This window comes from Coregonus lavaretus (assembly GCF_964263955.1).
Source record: "Coregonus lavaretus genome assembly, chromosome: 26".
Classification (NCBI taxonomy): Eukaryota; Metazoa; Chordata; class Actinopteri; order Salmoniformes; family Salmonidae; genus Coregonus; species Coregonus lavaretus.
The window spans coordinates 11,799,606-11,821,535 of record NC_140013.1 but is presented as its reverse complement, the minus strand read 5'-3'; the positions used below and the strand labels follow the sequence as shown (position 1 = coordinate 11,821,535).

At 44.0% G+C, this 21,930-nt stretch overlaps 1 protein-coding gene across 1 annotated transcript; it reads left to right on the top strand.

Annotated features, from left to right (window-relative positions):
* On the top strand, nt 1-16,801 carry LOC311101313 (EF-hand calcium-binding domain-containing protein 5-like; the record flags this gene model as incomplete). Its single annotated transcript, XM_084142439.1, has 19 exons — nt 1-206; nt 317-634; nt 1,753-1,894; nt 2,913-2,964; nt 3,671-3,747; nt 3,911-4,066; nt 4,309-4,408; nt 4,842-5,177; nt 5,660-5,853; nt 6,110-6,266; nt 6,507-6,799; nt 7,203-7,360; nt 7,757-7,991; nt 8,243-8,395; nt 8,586-8,692; nt 14,617-14,885; nt 15,112-15,347; nt 15,655-15,751; nt 16,707-16,801. The coding sequence occupies 19 exons, from the start codon at nt 1-3 to the stop codon at nt 16,799-16,801; spliced, it is 3,381 nt and encodes a 1,126-aa protein (XP_083998565.1).
* Nucleotides 16,802-21,930: the final 5,129 nt, after the last annotated feature.

The following is a 21,930-nucleotide window of genomic DNA, read 5'->3' as shown; positions in this document are numbered from 1 at the left end:
ATGGAAGGGTCTCAGGAGGACCGAGAGGGGTGGGAGAGCACTCTGGAGAGACAGATCACCAGTCGAGGATCAGAGCTGGGGCGCAGACTGTACTCCCACAGGGAGTGTGTCCGCAAAGCTCAACTGACCCAAGGGGCGTGGGCCTTGACTGACCCTCTTACCCAGTACTGGCTCAGTCAGGATGGAGAACAATCCATGGATTCTAGGTTAGAACATTCATCTCCCCATTCCCCAATCTGATGTAGCTCATACAGCAACAAGAACAAAACTCTACCATGTATTATTCATGAATGTGTGCTCTGCTCTGTCTTTGCAGGATTTACATGCTGGAGAAGGTCTTACCATCTCTGGTCCCATGTGTCATGCAGCTCCTTAGAGAGGCAGAGCGGAGGGGAGAGACTGAGGGAGAGGGAGGAGAAGGGGAAAGGAGGAGGGGTGAGGTTGAAGAGAGTTCATCTCCATTCAGTCCCCTGCTTTATCTGGGCCATTGCTTGATAAGGTCCTCCTCCTCCCCCTCTCTTCATCCCCCTCTCAATTCCATCCCCCTCCTTTCTGACCGAGAAGAGGCAGAGGCAGCCCAGTACCGCCTGGGGCTGGAGTTCACCCTGCAACTGCTACAGGCACCAGGCAGCCGGTGGGATATATTCATCACCCCTGAGAAAGAGAGGGTGCGAGAGAGAGAGAGAGAGAGAGAGAGAGAGAGAGAGAGAGAGAGAGGGAGAGAGGGTGATAGAGAGGAAATCACAGCTACAGAGAAATCCCAGATGGGGTGCAATACCAAAGTGAAGACGAGGAAGAGAAAGGAGGGGGGAGAGGGAGAGATGATTGCATATGGAGTAGTGACAGAATGATTGATGGCATCTCCCCCCCAACCGTATTGCTCCTCCATCTCCATCAGTGCAGGCTTGGTTAGGATGCTACTCTACCCTAATAAGAACCAAAGGTGACAATCTACCCATACGCCTAATTCTTATACCCTGATTGTTTCATTAAATTGGTATTTGTATTCAATAGAATAGCAATATGCTGGTGGAGATTGTTGATGGTGGAACATACAGTGTATCTGGGCCTCCATGTGCCTATGCTCATTCCTTGGATCATTGATTGTCACAGCCCATAAGGCTGCTCTCACCCCACCAGAAGTACTGTAGTACCTATTTCTCTCATGTCTCAAATAATCTGGCACACCATTATTCAATTAATAAACATATACGGTACCCCTCATTTGGTTACACTCTCTCTCACACACAGAAACAGAGAGAATAGAGAATTGAAGACTGATGATTGTACAGCATTTTAATTAGTAAGCACTATAAAGACCATGATGAAGGCTGTATTCTACTGTATTCTGTCAACAATAATCCAAAACTAAATATACAGTATGTATATGCAATTGCTGTGTAACCCACCAGCACTGAGTACTTTTTAAGACAACATTGAGATGTAAAGTGACTGGTTCTTCCACTGTGTTCTACTAGAGTGCTATCATTTTGCAGCAAAGCAATAGGTCACACTTTATTTGGATAGTCCGGATAGTGATAGGGTTAGTAGATAGTTAACTCAAATGTTACGGATAGTCTGTAGAGCATCTACATAAGGACTATCCAAATAAATTGTTACCGAACAATATTGTGGGAATTGAATGGATAAGTGTTCAATGTCCAGGGAAAAGCATACCATTTTGCAGAACCCCTGCAAACGTCCTTATTTAACCCCTGGTTAACCATTCCCATTTTTCCTATGTTCTCCCAGCCTGTCTGAGCTGAAGAGACAGGTGGGGCAGTGCAGGGTGGAGCTGCAGAGGGGAGAGGAGATCCAGAGGCGTACCATGGAGACACGGAGGGAGTGTCTGGCACTACACTTCACTGACTGGAGGCTCCACCCTCTGCACCTGGTAGGAACATACCACACTAATAAAGGGAGGAGGGGTTGACATATGAGGAATACAAAGAGCCTCAAGGTAGGGCGTTATATGATGAGGTCCAGGAGTTTTTCCTGACCATATAGGGTCCAGAATTTTCCCGTAGTCAGGAAAACCTCCTGGCCCTATTCATTATGTATATCAGACCAGTACAGTACAGACTTGTACATTGCACCTCAGTATTGATCTGAGCTAGTGTCTATCTACCTCTGTGTGGATTGGAGAGAGTAAGAGAAAATGGGATTAGGATTAATGGTGGGGATAAAAGCTTTGGGGGTTTTACGTCAAGACAGACAATAAGACTACAGAGAACCCAGCTTTTAATTAAAGCTGCTCTGTGTTTGGATCAGTGACAGGGACTGGGAGCAAGGCGGAACTCAGAGATGTACTGTACAGAAGGGAACAGAGGAGACAAGCAATCTTGATCTGTGTTTTAATCCAATTCACTCAACGAACATCAGACAGTATGAAAAATAGAAGTAAATCCATGTAATTTATATTTGTGGGGGGTGGGGTGGGGGGGGGGGGGGCCTTCAGCACTTTTCATCCTCAATATTGAGCACAGGCCAGCCTCAGATAAATCTCTCAAAGGCCGCTCCTGTAAGCACTACAAGCAACTATGCTCACTGTTTTTGCTGACCACCCACTCACTGTACAGATTTTTCAAACTCGCAATTGCATTTTCAAAATGAAAACTCTTCGCTATCCATATACACTCTTAGAAAAAAGGGTTCCAAAAGGGTTCTTCGGCTGTCCCCATAGGAGAACACTTTTTAGTTCCAGGTAAAACCCTTTTTGGTTCCAGGAAGAACCATGTTGGGTTCCATGTAGAACCCTCCGTGAAAAGGGTTCTACCTGAAACCAAGAAGGGTTCTTCAAAGGGTTCTCCTATGGGGACAGCTGAAGAACCCTTTTAGGTTCTAGATAGCATTTCTTTTTCTAAGAGTGTACTAGACGTCTGTAAGCCCACTAACACATGGCTATGTTGCAGGTGCAGAATGCTCTACTCAGCTTCAAGGAACTCCTTCATTCCAAAAGTTCAGGTATGTTCAGGTCATGATGCATTTAGAAGATTATCAGGCATTAGAACCAGTGTACAGGTGTAGGATCTTAACCTTTTACTGCAGTGGGCTAAATCAGGGCCACACAGAGGGATTCTTGGAAGTCTTAAACAAATCTACTTTTAAACAAAGGTATACACCTCACACACATGGTTATGGGCTCAAAAAAAGAAGACAGATTTAGAGTTGAAATGTATAACATTTTGAATTTGGATCCCAATATTACACTTTATATACATCACAGAAGACTGAAATATAACAAAACTGTTTGACATAGAAACACCGGATTTTTGTTGTAAAAAAATAAATAACTTTATTAAAGATGAAATTATATAAAATATTAAAAACATTCCACCCATGAGCCCAAAGAGGGCGCTTTTGGTTATTGACTGCAGGAATGGGATACTTTGAACACTACTGTTGCAGCCAAATAATCCTGCAGCAACAGGATTTGAACATTTAGTCCATAATGTTGCTTGATCGGTGGTTAGGCTATTAGCTGGCTAAAATTAGACTACATGAAAAGTGCAATGCTGTTAATATAACTGTGTGTTAGCGAGGGTTTTCAATAAATGTATGTAAATCACGAAGCTCATCTGCATTTCCTGCGGTGCAGGAAAATTCTCAACAACAAAAGAGTGATCAAATTAAGATCCTACATCTGTATTTAAGAGGGATTCTTTTTCAGATGATCAGTTGGCCTGGGACCTGAACACTGATGATTCTGGCACACATGACTCACTACAGCAAGACCAATTTGTCCATGTGAGAAATGCTTTATTTATTTTGTATCTTCCCCCTCGCTTGTGATTTGTATAGGCGAGCAGTGCTCAGTATTTATCTTCTGTTATTTTAATATGTCTGTCTGTCTGTGTCTGTCTGTCTGTCTGTCTGTCTGTCTGTCTGTCTGTCTGTCTGTGTCTGCCAGTATGCGTGTCAGTATGTCTCGGGGCTCTCTGAGGAGCAGTTCCAGCTGTTTCTGGAACATCTCTCCCTGTGTAGCCGGGAACACGGCTGTGCTGAGAATTTGAGGCACTGGACAGAGACACTCTCTCAGGCCTTCACCCACTGTGACTGTGCTAAGGTGACTGACTGAACCATGCTTAACCACCACCATTAACACACTGCAGTAAATACCATTATTAACTTTTTTTAATAGAACATAATTTCCCATTAGCTCGTCACCATATTTCTACTGCATAACGGATTGTAACTTGTGGTGAAATGATTGCAGAGAATCACATCAAGATTGATGGAGGATGTAATTTAACATAATAAAATCAAAGTGCTTTGAGATCTGATGAAAGTATCTATTTGTTTGTTTAGACTGGGTGTCTGGACAGAGAGAGAGTGTTGGCCCTTCTGCTGAGTTTCTACCATGATCAGAATGAGAGCACACAGGAGTCCATGCATGATCCTAACCACTGTGAGCAAACACGCACACACACACACGTACGCACGCACACGCACATGCACACATGCTAGAATGCATTCATACACATACGCACACACACACACACACAAGTATGTTCACATAAGGCCTGAAGGTAAACAATCACAAGTTAATGGTTCTGAATATCTACAAAACTCACACGATATACTACAATGTAATGACATCATCTCAATATGTCCATGTATCTCTAGTCCATCTAGTGGACAAGTTGTAGCATTACTCACTTATTGCCTTCACGTTGAAAGGCAAATGTTTACTGACAGAGAGGACATAGACATGTCATTGTTACCATTATTCAGCTTGAATGTTCAAATTTAAGCTAGGAAAACAAGACTCATTGGAGAATCAGTAGTCAACAATAACAACAACAACTGCAACAACAACAACATCCACAATTGCTCTACAGGGCCATTACAAGAAGACGACCACATGACCGTTGGTCTCCTTGGAAGCCCTGTAGCCATGGAGACAGAGAAGGCCTGTATGCCATGTGATGCTGGACAGGGGGACATGCAGCTTCCATGCCATGAGATAAAGGGGGGAGAAGAGAGGAGGGGAGAGGGAAACAGGGTTACCCCCACAGAGAGCCTGGAGCTGGGGCACCAAACTGCCATACACAGCCCAGAACCTCCAGACGACCGAGCGAACATAGAAGAGGTCATGAAGGGGTCAGGGTCAGACAACCCAGCGCTGGACATAGAGGGGCTATGTGTTGTCGTGGAGTCTGGTCCCCTACCTGAAGGTGATTGTGTTGAATTCCTTGGTTGAGGTTTACATTTGACATTTTAAAAGGAACCAACACATAATGTGATAATTTTGAGGAAAGAGAAACCCGCACATTGCTCTTGCTCGTATCGTATCACTTTAGTCAGAGCAAGAGACTGGCAAGTAAGCTTGAATAAAAAAAATTGATACGAGCAAGAGCAGTGTACGGGTTTCTCTTTTGTTTGAGGTTTGCATTTGGCAAGACACAGAGCATAAGACTACAATGGAGACTTTTGATACAGTCCTCTGTAGCTCAGCTGGTAGAGCACGGCGCTTGTAACGCCAAGGTAGTGGGTTCGAACCCCGGGACCACCCATACACAAAAATGTATGCATGCATGACTGTAAGTCGCTTTGGATAAAAGCGTCTGCTAAATGGCATATTATTATTATTATTATAAAAAGCTCTGAAATCATGATCCTAGCCGTCGTTTGTTCATTCACCATCTATTCTCCACAGAAGCAGAGGATCCTGGGTCGTGCTGGACCATGTGTGCCTATGAAACTCAAACGGTGAGCCGAGGGCAGTTCCTGCAGCTTGTGCTCAGCTTCCTGGGGAGAGCATCCAGTGGCGCTATGGTGGACAGCCTGGCTGGACACATCAAAGCTGGCTACAGAGAGAAAGAGAGCGAGAGACTGCGCCGGCTGCAGCAGGTGATAAGATATTTAAGAGAGATGAGAGGAGCCAGGGAAGGAGGTGTCTGTGGCCCATAGAAATGGAATGACTAGTGTACTGTACTGTGCTGTACAATAGCCGTGGTGTGAGGGACTTTTCCTGCCCTTCTATTTCTATCCTGTGGACACTAACTTAGCAAGCAGTGGTGAAATACACAAATGGTGCCTAACTGTGTACCTAGGCCTTATGGGTTGTGTAGAATTAAAATAATTAAGGGTACTGTGTTGTCTTTAGTGTAACCAGCAGAAAGAAGAGGACAGGAGGTCAAAGGAGGTGTCGTCTCTTTTCTTCTCCTGGGACAGCGAGGGCAGAGGAGCAGTGGACAGAGAGGAGGTGGAGAGAGAGCTAAGTCTGTACAAGGATGGAGCAGAGGAAGGGGCCTTACAGAGAGGTCAGAGGTCACAGTGACTTGGTTGTGGAGGCTAACCAACATAGTAGAGCCAGCAAGTAAAAGTGGCTGAAATGACGTCATTACAACCACATTATAATGAGAACTGCCGGTAATCTGGTTGTAATGACGTAATTTCATGATTAAGTCCACCACATGTGTGTGCTGTCAATACTTTATCTGTCCATTTCATACAACCTTAACCACACACTCTCTCTTATGTCCCCCCCTGCTCTGTTCAAGCCTGGCAGCATGGTGAGCCACCTCTCTCCAGCTGCTCTGTCCTCTCTCTGGGACAATTCCAGGCCTTACTGAGGGCTTTCCTGGTGGAGCTGCCACCAGAGGAGGGTTCAGGGGTCTGGGCCTTCCAGGAGCTCCTGGTCTACCTGCAGGAGCGGGCAACCCTGCGAGGGAGCAAGGACAGAGGTAGAGGGGCTACCAGGCAGGCCTGGCTGCAGGAGATTGGGAGAGCAGCCCAAAGAGGTTCAGCCCAGATGGAGCCTGTTTATGGAGCTGTGTTTAGCGCCGTGCTCAGAGTGAGTCTGACGTGTAGAATAGTGTAGTTTCACTTTAACTTAATGGCTAGTCAGTAGCATACAGATGCATAAAACAATAGTCAACAGTCTGAAATAGGTAATATTGTATAATATGTATACTGCTTAAAATAAGTCGCTTAGGTGATTTGTGGTTCTATATAGATCCTTTTTTTATCATTTTGGTCTTAAGTGTGCCATTGAACCCTTTTTGGTTCTATATTGCATCATTTCTTCTTACACTCTTATGGTGAATGTGGATTCGTTGAAGACAGTTTGTGTAGTTTGTCCAGTTGATCACAGTAAAGCACTTTGTTATTGTAAAGCATTCTGTGACAACTGCTGATTAAAAAATGGCTTTATAAAATAAATGTGATTTGAAGTCATGCTTGTCTGTGTGTGGCAGGATGCAGAGGTGAATGCGAAGGGGAAGCTGTTGAGTGTCTCTGTAGCCCTGCTGGAGGAAGAGGAAACAGGCTCCAGGCTGAGTTACGTGGCCTGTACTACTGAGGATGCCCGCCTGGTTCTCAACAAGATGCTCCAGCCACACCAGGCCCCTGTCAGGTCAGTGTCTGGAGATAGCGCTGCCCTTGTTAGCGACACGTCAATCAACCAATCAATCACACAATCAGTCAATTTAGCCTTTAGTATAACCGTCTTACCCATAGCAACATGTCAGCTGCAGCTTGTGTCTATGTTATTTGTTGGTCTAGTCGTTTTAGCCATTAAACCATCCTCTCTAACCCTGTAGCCCCTCTATGCTCTCATTCACGCACTCACTCACTCACTAATGCCATTTCAGTTTCAACCATAGGCAGATCTGAAATGCTACAGTTTCTTATGGTTTTTGGTAGCACAGGAAATTCTTTCAGAACCCTGTTACCTGTTATTGTAGCTATCCTCTATCGCTCTCATTATAGGATCTCTGACTATTTATTTTACTGTTTCTCCCTGCTGTAGTTTCTCAGCCATAGAGAGCTGTAGTCCAGTGCACGTGCCCAGAGTGGGCGTTCACGGAGGGGTCTACCTTTTCGACGAGTCTCGAGACGCTTCACATTGTTATGGCTCGTTCATCGCCATTCCCATATTGGACCCCCGAGAGCAGGGACGAGCTATTGGGGTGCTGGGTCTCGACACACTCCGAGATTCAAACGACACACACCTGTTCTCACGCCACGAGATAGACTTCTACCAGGTGAGAGGAATGGCTGCTCCCAGATCTGTTTGTGCTGTCTTACCAACTTACCAACATTTGGCTGACAATGGCCATATGCGTTAACAAGACAGCACAAACAGATCTGGGACCTGGCTAGAATGGCTGTATAAAACCCAGAGGGATATTTATATAAAGCTCAAGGAGTATTCAATGAGGAAGTACATATCCTAAAAACACCATTCATTAGCTCATTGGCTTTGAATCAATAATGATATCCTATTTTTACCCAGGGGGTGAGCAGTGAATTCAGCAGAGCTCTCCATTATGTGGTGACTCACCGCAGCATACTGCACATTGTGGAGAGCGCCTCACTCTGGCTACACAGTAGAGTCTCTGCCATTCACAGTATCACCACCTATCTGATGGAGGCTTCAGATGGACAGGTAACTGTAGAGAAGACAGTAACATCAATCCACTAAACGATACTTTCTATACACAGCATTCATACACTAAATAAACAATTTAAACATATATATCACCCACACATTAGCTTAACCACAAATTCAGGTACACAGAAGTGACCAAATAGGAGATCTAACCAACTTTAAGTAGGCTAATAAGCACCATTTACAGGGCAGTGACTACTCTCTGAGGAAGATGATGGTGATGGAGGGAGGTTCTAGTCACTCCCATTGGCTCTCCCCTCCTCCTTCCTTACACCGCTCAGATCACTTCTCCAGGTAAATCATTTGACCTGTTTTAGTCTGTAATGTATGTCTTTGCTAGTACTGCAATACAATGTCAAACCACTGTAATGACACATTGATCTACTAGCCTATGACAGTCTATGGAACTACTGTGGTATTCCTAATTCAGTGTCCATATGAGGTTCTAGCCTGATACTAGATCTGTTTCTGCTGCATATACCAAACATGACAATCAAATCAAATCAAATCACATTTTATTCGTCACATGCGCCGAATACAACAGGTGTAGACCTTACAGTGAAATGCTTACTTACAAGCCCTTAATCAACAATGCAGTTTTAAGAAAGAATACCAAAAAAATACCCCCCCACCCCCCCCAAAAATAAAAGTAACAAATAATTAAAGAGCAGAAGTAAAATAACAATAGCGAGGCTATATACAGGGGGTACCGGTACCGAGTCAATGTGCGGGGGCACAGGTTAGTCGAGGTAATTGAGCTAACATGTACACTACCGTTCAAAAGTTTGGGGTCACTTAGAAATGTCCTTGTTTTCGAAAGAAAAGCAATTTATTTGTCCATTAAAATAACATCAAATTGATCAGAAATACAATGTAGACATTGTTAATGTTGTAAATGGCTATTGTAGCTGGAAACATGATTTTTAATGGCATATCTACATAGGCGTACAGAGGCCCATTATCAGCAACCATCAGTCCTGTGTTCCAATGGCACGCTGTGTTTGCTAATCCAAGTTTATCATTTTAAAAGGCTAATTGATCATTAGAAAACCCTTTTGCAATTATGTAAGCACAGCTGAAAACTGTTGTGCTGATTAAAGAAGCAATAAAACTGGCCTTCTTGAGACTAGTTGAGTATCTGGAGCATCAGCAATTGTGGGTTCGATTACAGAATCAAAATGTCCAGAAACAAATAACTTTCTTCTGAAACTCGTCAGTCTATTCTTGTTCTGAGAAATGAAGGCTATTCCATGTGAGAAATTGCCAAGAAACTGAAGATCTCGTACAACGCTGTGTACTACTCCCTTCACAGAACAGCGCGAACTGGCTCTAACCAGAATAGAAAGTGGAGTGGGAGGCCCCGGTGCACAACTGAGCAAGAGGACAAATGTCTAGTTTGAGAAACAGACGTCTCACAGGTCCTCAACTGGCAGCTTCATTAAATAGTACCCGCACCACACCAGTCTCAACGTCAACAGTGAAGAGGCGACTCCGGGATGCTGACCTTCTAGGCAGAGTTGCAAAGAAAAAGCCATATCTCAGACTGGCCAATAAAAAGAAAAGATTAAGATGGGCAAAAGAACACAGACACTGGACAGAGGAAGATTGGAAAAAAGTGTTATGGACAGACAAATTGAAGTTTGAGGTGTTCGGATCACAAAGAAGAACATTTGTGAGACGCAGACCAAATGAAAAGATGCTGGAGGAGTGCTTTATGCCATCTGTCAAGCATGGTGGAGGCAATGTGATGGTCAGGGGTGCTTTGGTGGTGGTAAAGTGGGAGATTTGTACAGGGTAAAAGGGATCTTGAAGAAGGAAGGCTATCACTCCATTTTGCAACGCCATGCCATACCCTGTGGACGGCGTTTGATTGGAGCCAATTTCCTCCTACAACAGGACAATGACCCAAAGTACAGCTCCAAACTATGCAATAACTATTTAGGGAAGAAGCGGTCAGCTGGTATTCTGTCTATAATGGAGTGGCCAGCACAGTCACCGGATCTCAACCCTATTGAGCTGTTGTGGGAGCAGCTTGACCGTATGGTACGTAAGAAGTGCCCATCAAGCCAATCCAACTTGTTGGAAGTTCTTCAGGAAGCATGGGGTGAAATCTCTTCAGATTACCTCAACAAATTGACAACTAGAATGCCAAAGGTCTGCAAGGCTGTAATTGAGGATTCTTTGACGAAAGCAAAGTTTGTAGGACACAATAATTATTTATATTAAAAATCATTATTTCTAACCTTGTTTTTTGCTATATTTCCTATTCAAACTCATTTCATGTATGTTTTCATGGAAAACAGGGGGGGGGGGGGGGGGGGTCAATGCAAATAGTCTGGGTAGCTATTTGATTAGATGTTCAGGAGTCTTATGGCTTGGGGGTAGAAGCTGTTTAGAAGCCTCTTGGACCTAGACTTGGTGCTCTGGTACCACTTGCCATGCGGTAGCAGAGAGAACAGTCTATGACTAGGGTGGCTGGAGTCTTTGACCATTTTTAGAGCCTTCCTCTGACACTGCCTGGTGTAGAGGTCCTGGATGGCAGGAAGTTTGGCCCCAGTGATGTACTGGGCCATATGCACTACCCTCTGTAGTGCCTTGCGGTTGGTGGCCGAGCAGTTGCCATACCAGGCAGTGATGCAACCAGTCAGGATGCTCTCGATGGTGCAGCTGTAGAACCTTTTGAGGATCTGAGGACCCATGCCAAATATTTTCAGTCTCCTTAGGGGGAATAGGTTTTGTCGTGCCCTCTTCACGACTGTCTTGCTGTGCTTGGACCATGTTAGTTTGTTGATGATGTTCACACCAAGGAACTTGAAGCTCTCAACCTGCTCCACTACAGCCCCGTCGATGAGAATGGGGGCATGCTCGGTCCTCTTCTTTTTCCTGTAGTCCACAATCATCTCCTTTGTCTTGATCACGTTGAGGGAGAGGTTGTTGTCCTGGCACCACACGGCCAGGTCTCTGACAACCTCCCTATAGGCTGTCTCGTTGTTGTCATCGGCAAATTGATGATGGTGTTGGAGTCGTGCCTGGCCATGAAGTCATGAGTGAACAGGGAGTACATTAGGGGACTAGGTACGCACCCCTGAGGGGCCCCTGTGTTGAGGATCAGCGTGGCGGATGTGTTGATACCTACCCTGACAACCTGGGGACGGCCCGTCAGGAAGTCCAGGATCCAGTTGCAAAGGGAGGTGTTTAGTCCCAGGATCCTTAGCTTAGTGATGAGCTTTGAGGGCACTATGGTGTTGAATGCTGAGCTGTAGTCAATGAATAGCATTCTCACATAGGTGTTCCTTTTGTCCAGGTGTGAAAGGGCAGTGTGGAGCGCAATAGAGATTGCATCATCTGTGGATCTGTTGGGGCGGTATGCAAATTGGAGTAGGTCTAGGGTTTCTGGGATAATGGTGTTGATGTGAGTCAATCTCTGAAGCTGGAGACACTTATCTCCCTCACTAACTTTAAGCATCAGTTGTCAGAGCACCTTACCGATCACTGCACCTGTACACAGCCCATCTGAAATTAGCCCGCCCAACTACCTCATCCCTATATTGTTATTTATTTTGCTCATTTGCACCCCAGTATCTCTATTTGCACATCATCTCTTGCACATCTATCATTCCAGTGTTAATACTAATTGTAATGATTTTGCACTATAGCCTATTTATTGCCTTACCTCCATAACTTGCTACATTTGCACACACTGTATATATATTTTTCTGTTGTATTTTTGACTTTGTTTTGTTTTACCCCATATGTAACTCTGTGTTGTTGTTTTTATCGCACTGCTTTGCTTTATCTTGGCCAGGTCGCAGTTGTAAATGAGAACTTGTTCTCAACTGGCTTACCTGGTTAAATAAAGGTGAAAAAATAAACAAAAAAAATAATGACCAGCCTTTCGAAGCACTTCATGGCTACAGACGTGAGTGCTACGGGTCGGTAGTCATTTAGGCAGGTTATCTTAGTGTTCGTGGGCACAGGGACTATGGTGGTCTGCTTGAAACATGTTGGTATTACAGACTCAGACAGGGAGAGGTTGAAAATGTCAGTGAAAACACTTGCCAGTTGGTCAGCGCATGCTCGGAGTACACGTCCTGGTAATCCGTCTGGCCCTGCGGCATTATAAATGTTGACCTCTTTAAAGGTTCTTACTCACATCGGCTACGGAGAGCGTGATCACACAGTCGTCCGGAACAGCTGATGCTCTCATGCATGTTTCAGTGTTACTTGCCTCGAAGCGAGCATAGAAGTAATTTAGCTCGTCTGGTAGGCTTGTGTCACTGGGCAGCTCGCGGCTGTGCTTCCCTTTGTAGTCTGTTATAGTTTGCAAGCCCTGCCACATCCGACGAGCGTCAGAGCCGGTGTAGTACGATTCGATCTTAGTCCTGTATTGACGCTTTGCCTGTTTGATGGTTCGTCGGAGGGCATAGTGGGATTTCTTATAAGCTTCCAGGTTAGAGTCCTGCTCCTTGAAAGCGGCAGCTCTACCCTTTAGCTCAGTGCGGGTGTTGCCTGTAATACATGGCTTCTGGTTGGGGTATGTACTGTGGCGTACAGCAGGTCAGCCACCAGGGGGAGACTCGTCGAGGCCTGGTAACAGATGGAGTATACATCACAAGGCGGTGGCTCCATCTGCTCGACGTGCCAGGTCTCGACGGGCTCCCCGGACAGGACTAATTGGGGCTGATTGGGAGCTGGTGAGTAATTAAGGGCGGATTGCTCACCAGCTGTGCAAGGCCCATAAATCTGCCAGAAGGGCAGCACACGAGAGAGGACTGGGGGAAGTAAGGTAACTTTGTGTAGTTGGAGACCGTATCCTGGAGAGGGTCTCATGGGGGAGACCTAACCTTTTCTTTTGATTATTTGATTAATAAACACCCTTGAAACCGAGCTAATCATACTCTGTCCGTGTCTGATCTGTGTAAACGTCTTGACCCAACCCCGTGATCTGCCACAGTACGTACAGTCATTGTGGGGACGACGTCATCGATGCACTTATTGGTGAAGCCAGTGACTGATGTGGTGTACTCCTCAATGCCATCGGAAGAATCCCGGAACATATTCCAGTCTGTGCTAGCAAAACAGTCCTGTAGCTTAGCATCTGCTTCATCTGACCACTTTCTTATTGACCGAGTCACTGGTGCTTCCTGCTTTAGTTTTTGCTTGTAAGCAAAAACTCAGGAGGATATAATTATGGTCAGATTTGCCAAATGGAGGGTGAGGGAGAGCTTTGTATGTGTCTCTGTGTGTGGAGTAAAGGTGGTCTCTAGTTTATTCCCCTCTGGTTGCACATTTAACATGCTGGTAGAAATGAGGTAAAACAGATTTAAGTTTCCCTGCATTAAAGTCCCCGGCCACTAGGAGCGCCACCTTTGAATTAGCGTTTTCCTGTTTGCTTATGGCCGTTTACAGTTCATTGAGTGCGGTCTTAGTGCCAGCATCGGTTTATGGTTGTATATAGACAGCTACGGAGAATATAGATGAAAACTCTCTTGGTAGATAGTGTGGTCAACAGCTTATCATGAGATACTCTACCTCAGGCGAGCAAAACCTTGAGACTTCCTTAGATATCGTGCACCAGCTGTTGTTTACAAATATACATAGACTGCCACCCCTTGTCTTACCAGAGGCTGCTGTTCTATCCTGCCGATACAGTGTATAACCACCATGCCAGCTGTATGTTATTCATGTTGTCGTTCAGCCACGACTCGGTGTAACATAAGATATTACAGTTTTTAATGTCCCGTTGGTAGGATATACGTGCTTGTAGTTCGTCCAATTTATTATCAAGCGATTGTACATTGGCCAATAGTATCGATAGCAAAGGCAGATTAGACACTCATCGCCGGCTCCTTACCAGGCATCCCGATCTCCTTCTGCGATATCTCCTTTTCTTTCTACTGCGAATGACTAGGATAAGGGCCCTGTTGGGTGTCTGGAGCAAATCCCTCTCGGCCGACTCATTAAAGAAAAATGATTTGTCCAGTTCAAGGTGAGTAATCGCTGTTCTGATGTCCAGAAGCTCTTTTCGGTCATAAGAGACGGTAGCAGCAACATTATGTACAAAATAAGTCACAAACAATGCGAAAAAACTAACAAAATAGCACGGTTGGTTAAGAGTCCATAAAACGGCAGCCATCCCCTCCCGTGCCATTAGGAGTTGGCAAGACAGTACAAACAGATCTGGGACCAGGCTAATGTAGATACACCCTCTCTTCCAGAGACTACCTGTTCCAGTGCTGTGACACCTCACAGGTTGGGTACTATGTGGTGTTTGGGGCGTACAGACTGGTGCTCCCTGTGAGGGACTCAGCTGGGTGGGCCCTGGGGGTGGTGGACATGGAGTTAGAAACCCTCTCATCGGGCCACCAGGGGGGGCTGCAGCCACACGAGCGCAGGGACCTGTCTGCTGCAGGGAAGGCAATGCAGGCTGCATGTGTTCAGCTGCACAGAGAGAGCACTGGGACGAGCAGGCAACACAGACTTCTAGGTGAGAGGCATGGTGGTAGGGAAAGGGGAAAGCTAAGAGGCCAAACTAGAGTACAATAGGACCATAATCATTATTTTTGGTCATAAGCCATATTACATACACTCCTGCAGTTTTTCATGTAACCAATAGCTGTACACAAAATCCACAAAAGTTTAATTACCAAGACTTGCCAAGAAATTGGCATATTAAGTCATTGCTAATCTAAGACAATTTTTATCTTCTACAGAGGCGGAGGGCCTGGGAGGGGAGCGGCGGGCGTCCATCTTGTTCCTATGTTTCATGCTGGAGCACCTGCGCCATCGCTGTCTGTCCAGATTGGACCAATCAATTGTAGCGGAGCTCCAGAGCTCCCAGGATGCACCTCACCACCTCCCTGTCAGTCAAGTCGTGAAGGCAGTGCTTCTACTGCTGTACCCTGAAAGGGAGGGCTCTGTCTATACTGACGATTGGTGCCAAAAGATGGTGAGAATTTCACTAGGTTTGAATGCAGGCTTGTCTCTATTTGCATTATGGAAGACAATGGCCCTATTCCGAGACCATACATTTTGCTTAATCGTAGATCACCAACTGAGCAGACTGACTGATCCAAAAGTAATAATGAGTAGTTATTTATCTTGCAAGGGGATTTGTAGATCAGTCAGTCTGCAGTAGCCGACTGCAATGTAGTTGATCTCAAACATGACTAATGTGTTTTTAGTAGGCCCACTTGATACATCATGAGGATATGTATCGCTTTTGTCTACCAATTACCTTTGACCTTTCGCATCAGATGGTGAGCACTGACCTGGGCCATAGGCTGGCCAGGTTTGACCCCTTAGCCAGGGCGGTGAGAGTGGACAGGGAGCTGGTCCACAGCTGCATAGCAGGTAGGCCTATGGCAATGAACCAACCTCTGACAGACACGCTCCGGGGTGAAGTTTCCCATAGATACAAATCACTGATCCTAACCTTAACCATCACTGGGGGAAATTCAAAATTGACCCCAGATCAGCGTATAGGGGCAACTCCACCGGTTCACCCTACACCTGCAGCCTGGTCTCATAGACTAGACGTAACATAGTAAATAAAAATCTGTGAAACTTGAATTAGTATGATATGTTACTTTTGTTATGGTTACATAAGACAGAAGGAAGGGTGATTGGTCAGGGTTGCGTGTTCACATCTCATCACTGACAAATTTAGCATTTTAGCTAATTAGCAACTTTGCAACTACTTACTACTTTTTAACTACTTTGCAACTATTTAGCATGTTAGCTAACCTTCCCCTAACAACCTAGCTAACGTTAGCCACAACAATTGTAATACGGAACATATCATATGAATTGTAATTCGTAACATATAATACGAAATGGATTATGAACATCTTCAAATTAATACATACCATACCAAACGCAACATATCACTAATTTGAGTGTCACGGATTTTCATTTACTATGTTATGTCTACCCCTGAGTCCAGGCTGACACCTGAGTGAGCTGTAACATAATAATAATAATAATAATAATATGCCATTTAGCAGACGCTTTTATCCAAAGCGACTTACAGTCATGCGTGCATACATTTTTGCGTATGGGTGGTCCCGGGGATCGAACCCACTACCTTGGCATTTCAAGCGCCGTGCTCTACCAGCTGAGCTACAGAGGACCACATAAACAAAACCAGCTTCAGATTTGATCATAAATAATCAAAATGAAGCCTTCAGTGTCCTTTTGCTCATTCATTCAGATTTATCAAAGGGGAATGTGTCTGTTTTCATAGATTGTGTCCACATAGTGGAGGGCTTTTAAGTGATATTTAAAGCTGGTTCTTCTTCTGTTTCAGGAGTGGAAAGGAGGGAGTTGGGGCAACATGGATCATTACCACTGGAGGACCTGTATGACTGGGTGTCCATCTGTTTGTCTGTCTGTTCCTACTAGATTCAAGTTTCAAAGTTTATTCGCCACATACACAGTATACAACAGTACAGTGAAATTCTTACCTTGAGAGCTCTTTCCCAACAATGCAGTGATAATAATAATATAGATAACAATAGAACATTAAAAAAATGTGATTTAATAAAAAAACACACAAGAACAATGATGTGAGTTAGAAACATGAGAATGCAAGTGTATACAGGTCAGTGCCAGTACCTTATTCGATTTGCAGGGGTTTCTACATAAAAAGTGACTGGTTGCAGGATATACATGTAAACAGGGCTGAAAAGTGACTGGAAGCAGGAATATATAAATACTTATGGTAATACACTAATGGTAATATATACATGTAAACAGGAGTAATAGTGACCAGTAGCAGGATAAATAGATACAGTGCCTTCAGGAAGTATTCACACCCCTTGACTTTTTCCACATTTTGTTGTGTTACAGCCTGAATTTAAAATGGGTTAAATTGAGATTTTTTTTGTCACTGGCCTAAACACAATACCCAAAAATGCTAAGTGTAATTATGTTTTTCAAAGTTTTTACACATTTATAAAAAATGGAATTAATGTCTTGAGTCAATAAGTATTCAATCCCTTTGTTATGGCAAGCTTAAATAAGTCACATGATTTTCTAATGACTACCTCATCTCGGTATCGCACATAAACAATTATATGTAAGGTCCCTCAGTATGTACAGTTACAGAGTTTAATGGCTGTGATAGGAGAAGACTGAGGATGGATCAACAACATTGTAGTTACTCCACAATACTAACCTAATTGACAGAGTGAAAAGAAGGAAGCCTGTACAGAATACAAATATTCCAAAACATGCATCCTGTTTGCAACAAGGCACTAAAGTAATACTGCAAAAAATGTGGCAAAGCAATTACATTTTTGTCCTGAATACAAAGTGTTCTGTCTGGAGCAAATCCAACACAACACATTACTGAGTACCACTCTCCATATTTTCAAGCGTAGTGGTAGCTGCATCATGTTATGGGTATGCTTGTAATCGTTAAGAACTGGGGAGTTTTTCAGAATAAAAAAGAAACGTAATTGAGCTACAGTAAGCACAGACAAAGTCCTGTGATATGAATTCACCTTTCAGCAAGACAATAACCTAAAACACAAGGCCAAATCTACACTGGAGTTGCTTACCAAGAAGACAGTGAATGTTCCTGACTGGCCGAGTTACAGTTTTGACTTAAATCTACTTGAAAATCTATGACCTGAAAATCATTGTCTAGCATTGATCAACAACCGATTTGACAGATCTTCAAGAATTCTGAAAAGAATAACGGGCAAATGTTGCACAATTCAGGTGTGGAAAGCTCTTAGAGACTTACCCAGGAAGACTCACAGCTGTAATCACTGCCAAAGGTGCTTCTACAAAGTATTGACTCAGGGGTGTGAATACTTACAGTATGTAAATGAGATATTTCTGTATTTCATTTTCAATAAATGTGCAACAATTTCTAAAAACATGTTTTCACTTTGTCATTATGGGGTACTGTGTGTGGGGTGAATTATTATAATTTTTAATCCATTTTGAATTTAGGCTATAACATAACAAAATGTGGAATAGGTCAAGGAGTATGAATACTTTCTGAAGGCACTGTAAATACTAATGGCAATAAATAATCAGCAGGTAGCCTAGTGGTTAAGTGCATTGGGACAGTAATTGAAAGGTTGCTGGTTCGAATCCCCGAGCCGACTAGGTGTAAAATCTGTTCTTGTGCCCTTGAGCAAGGCACTTAACCCAAGTCGCTCTGTATAAGAGTGTCTGTAAAATGTACTCAATGGAGAGCAGTTTAATGGAGTAACACATCTAATCAATTATAATTTTAGCAGCAACGTAGGTTGTGTATGAGTGGGTAGAGACCTTTGGATGGGCATAGAGTCAGTGTGGATAGTCTGTGTGAGAGGAGCAGTTGTTAGTCATTTAACAGTCTTATGGCCAGTGGATAGAAGCTGTTTAGGAGTCTGTTTGTCTGAGCCTTGATGCACCGGTACCACCTACTGGACGGGAGCATGGAGAACAGTCCATGTCTCAGGTGGCCTTTCTCAGTCACTGCCTGGCATGTACGTCCTGGATGGCTGGGAGCTCGCCCCCAGTGATGTGCTGGTCAGTCCGTTCCACCCTCTGTAGGGCCTTCCGGTCGCGGGCGGTGCAGTTGCCATACCAGACGGTGATACAACCAGTCAGGATGCTCTCAATGGAGCAGCTGTGAAAGTTCCTGAGGATCTGAGGGGCCATGCCAAATCGTTTCAGCCTCCTGAGGGAGAAGAGGCATTGCCGTACCTTCTTCACGACTGTTCTGGTGGTACTAAAGAGAGTGACCATGTTAGTAAAGGTAAAATAGCCTATAGCATTCTGGACACATACTGTACATGTAGATGATCAACTTACTCTCTCTCTCCCTCTTCTTTTCTTTGCTTGAGAAACTTCAGAGCTGAAACCTCTGGCAAACGAGCAGCATTGTATTGGCAGAAACAGTGACTTTACCACAGTGCCAGTATTTGAACAAGCTCCCTTGTGATGTTCTCCCAATCAAAAGAAAGAGTTTTGATCAGAGTTTATTGCAGATTGCCAATGTTACATGAAACTTGCAATAAAAAAATATACATACTGTAAGAATGTACAGTATGTTTTGACATTGCACTTTGAGAATATTTTTGGACTGAACATTTTGATCATGAGATGCTTGCAATGTGCTGTTTGCTTTTCTGTTATAATTTAATGGATGTGCTTACAACCCCCAGGTTATATGTGTAGGCGTAATAACCTGGTTACAGGTCCGGCTATAATTAACGAATGAAAAGGTAGTTAACTGTAGATATGAATGCAAATCTCTCCAAATTAATGAGAAATTATTGGCTTTAATCAAGCTACTGTTTTAGAGCCATAGACTGCCTCAAGTCATAAAACCAAATGTCACGTACGGCATCTATCACTCCTGTGATCTCTCCTGCTCTCACTCTCTCTCTATCCCCCTCTCCCTCACACCTTTAATGAAAAAGCAGATAGGGTGAAGTTCTTGGCATTCTGGAAACAATAATATTAACTGTGGATGGAGGATTGAGGAGGCAGCAGCAGAAGAGGAGAGGAGAGGGGGACGTGTGTGGAGATAAGATGGTATTCTCACTGTGCTAAAATGAGTTCATTAGGTAAGCGGTGGGTCTGAGAACCAAGCCGTGGCCTGATAAAGGGAACGGCGGTGGGGAAAAAGGTTTAATTTCCTGCCTTCACAGCTCCGACACATCAGGGAGGATCTAGAAGGGCCAGGGCCGGGTATAGCAGCACCAGTGGAGAGGCATCAGGAACCAGACGAGGGAGGGAGGGAGAGAAAGATACCAGGATTCACAAAGCAATAAAATAGAACAAAATGAAAAAAAGATAACTCATTGGAAAGGGAGTGAGGAGAACTCATGTCAAACAAGCCTATCAATCTAGTCTTTTAGTGAGAACGAGGGCTATCGTGTCAAGTACTGCCAAGAGGGGGCTGTCAAATTAACATATGTAAAAACGGCAGGAGAGAGTCTGGCAGCCTTGTTCATGGGCCAAAGTAAGAGGTTTTAAAAGAAGACAGTGATATGATGTAGAAACATCACATTGAAAAGGTCCAACTTAAGAAAAACGGAGAAATTAGGATATGAGAGGAGGGTATAGATCAGGGGTGTCAAACGTACGGCCCGCGGGCCGGATCAGGCCCGCAAACGGGTTTAATCCGGCCCGCGAGATGATTTTGAAAGAAAAAAAATATATATTTTTTTTTTCTTTAATTCAATAAAATAAACTGCTGTTCCAATTGCGTCCACTGGATGGCGCAATATCAATTGTGTTAAGCAAGCAAACTGTTTATACCGGGGCAGAGCAAGTAGGTCAAGCACGTGCAGCCAATGAGCTACTTTGTTTTGCCCGCGATATTTATTACGGCTTCTACTTTTAACATTATGTGCTTTGGCACCCTCATTGCCCCAATATGTCTCTGTCAAAAAAGAGAAAAGTGGACACAGAGTGCAGAATGTTCCAAGAAAAATGGTCATCCTATTTAATCACGGAATTGAATGGGAAAGCTGTATGTTTGTCTCACTCCCTGGGTCAGAAAGCTCTTAATTAGCTGGGTCATCGCAAGCACCAGCACCAGTGTAGATACTACCATGACCTGGTAGTATATAATAATAATAAATAATATGCCATTTAGCAGACGCTTTTATCCAAAGCGACTTACAGTCATGCGTGCATACATTTTTTTTTTTTTTTTGTGTATGGGTGGTAGGTCACGGGGGCATTTGCCAAAGTCGTAGGAGAAAGCAGTTTAGGGACAGGGACTGCACGTCAAACTAATTGCCAAATGTATCCAAAGAGATGAATTAATGAATTATCTGAATTAATGAATACAATGAGGAGCAGGTTACAACATTCTGGAACACGTGATGTTATAATCAGATTCTTCTATTACATCATGTTGGGTCCATATCTTGTGTATGTTTGACAGTGAACAGTAAACCCAATTCACTTTTACAAAGCACAGCTAGCCAACTAGTAGTTTGACTTGTAATTTGTAATGCCTACTTTTGAAAGACGATTTCTTTAATCAAAATGGCACAGCTCTCCCAGAAGGGTGGGCTGTGCAACATGAAGATGTTATTGTTGGCTGTTATTTTCTGTCTCCTTTCGCCTGTTGCTGCAAATGTGTTGGTGTCTTCAGAGCACAAGACTTTGATGCCAGTGAAGGACCACCCTATTCTGAACAACCCTAATGCTACAAAAGAACAAGTTGATAGTTTACGGGTGAAAGACTATTCTTCTCCAGGTAATGTGGGCCAGTTGACAAAAGGATATTCCTCAAAAAATGTCAAAGACCCCCCGGACTTTGTAGAGCCCCTGATTTCTGTTCCAGAGCACAAGCCGTTGATGCCAGTGAAGGACCACTCTGTTCAGAACAACCCTGATGCTACAAAAGAGACCAATTTTAAGTCATTGCTGGAACAACTTGAGAGTTTACGGGTGAAAGATGATTCTTCTCCAGGTAACGTGGGCCAGTTGACAAAAGGATATTCCTCAAAAAATTCTAAAGAGCCCTCGGAGCTTGTAGAGCCCCTGATTTCTGTTCCAGAGCACAG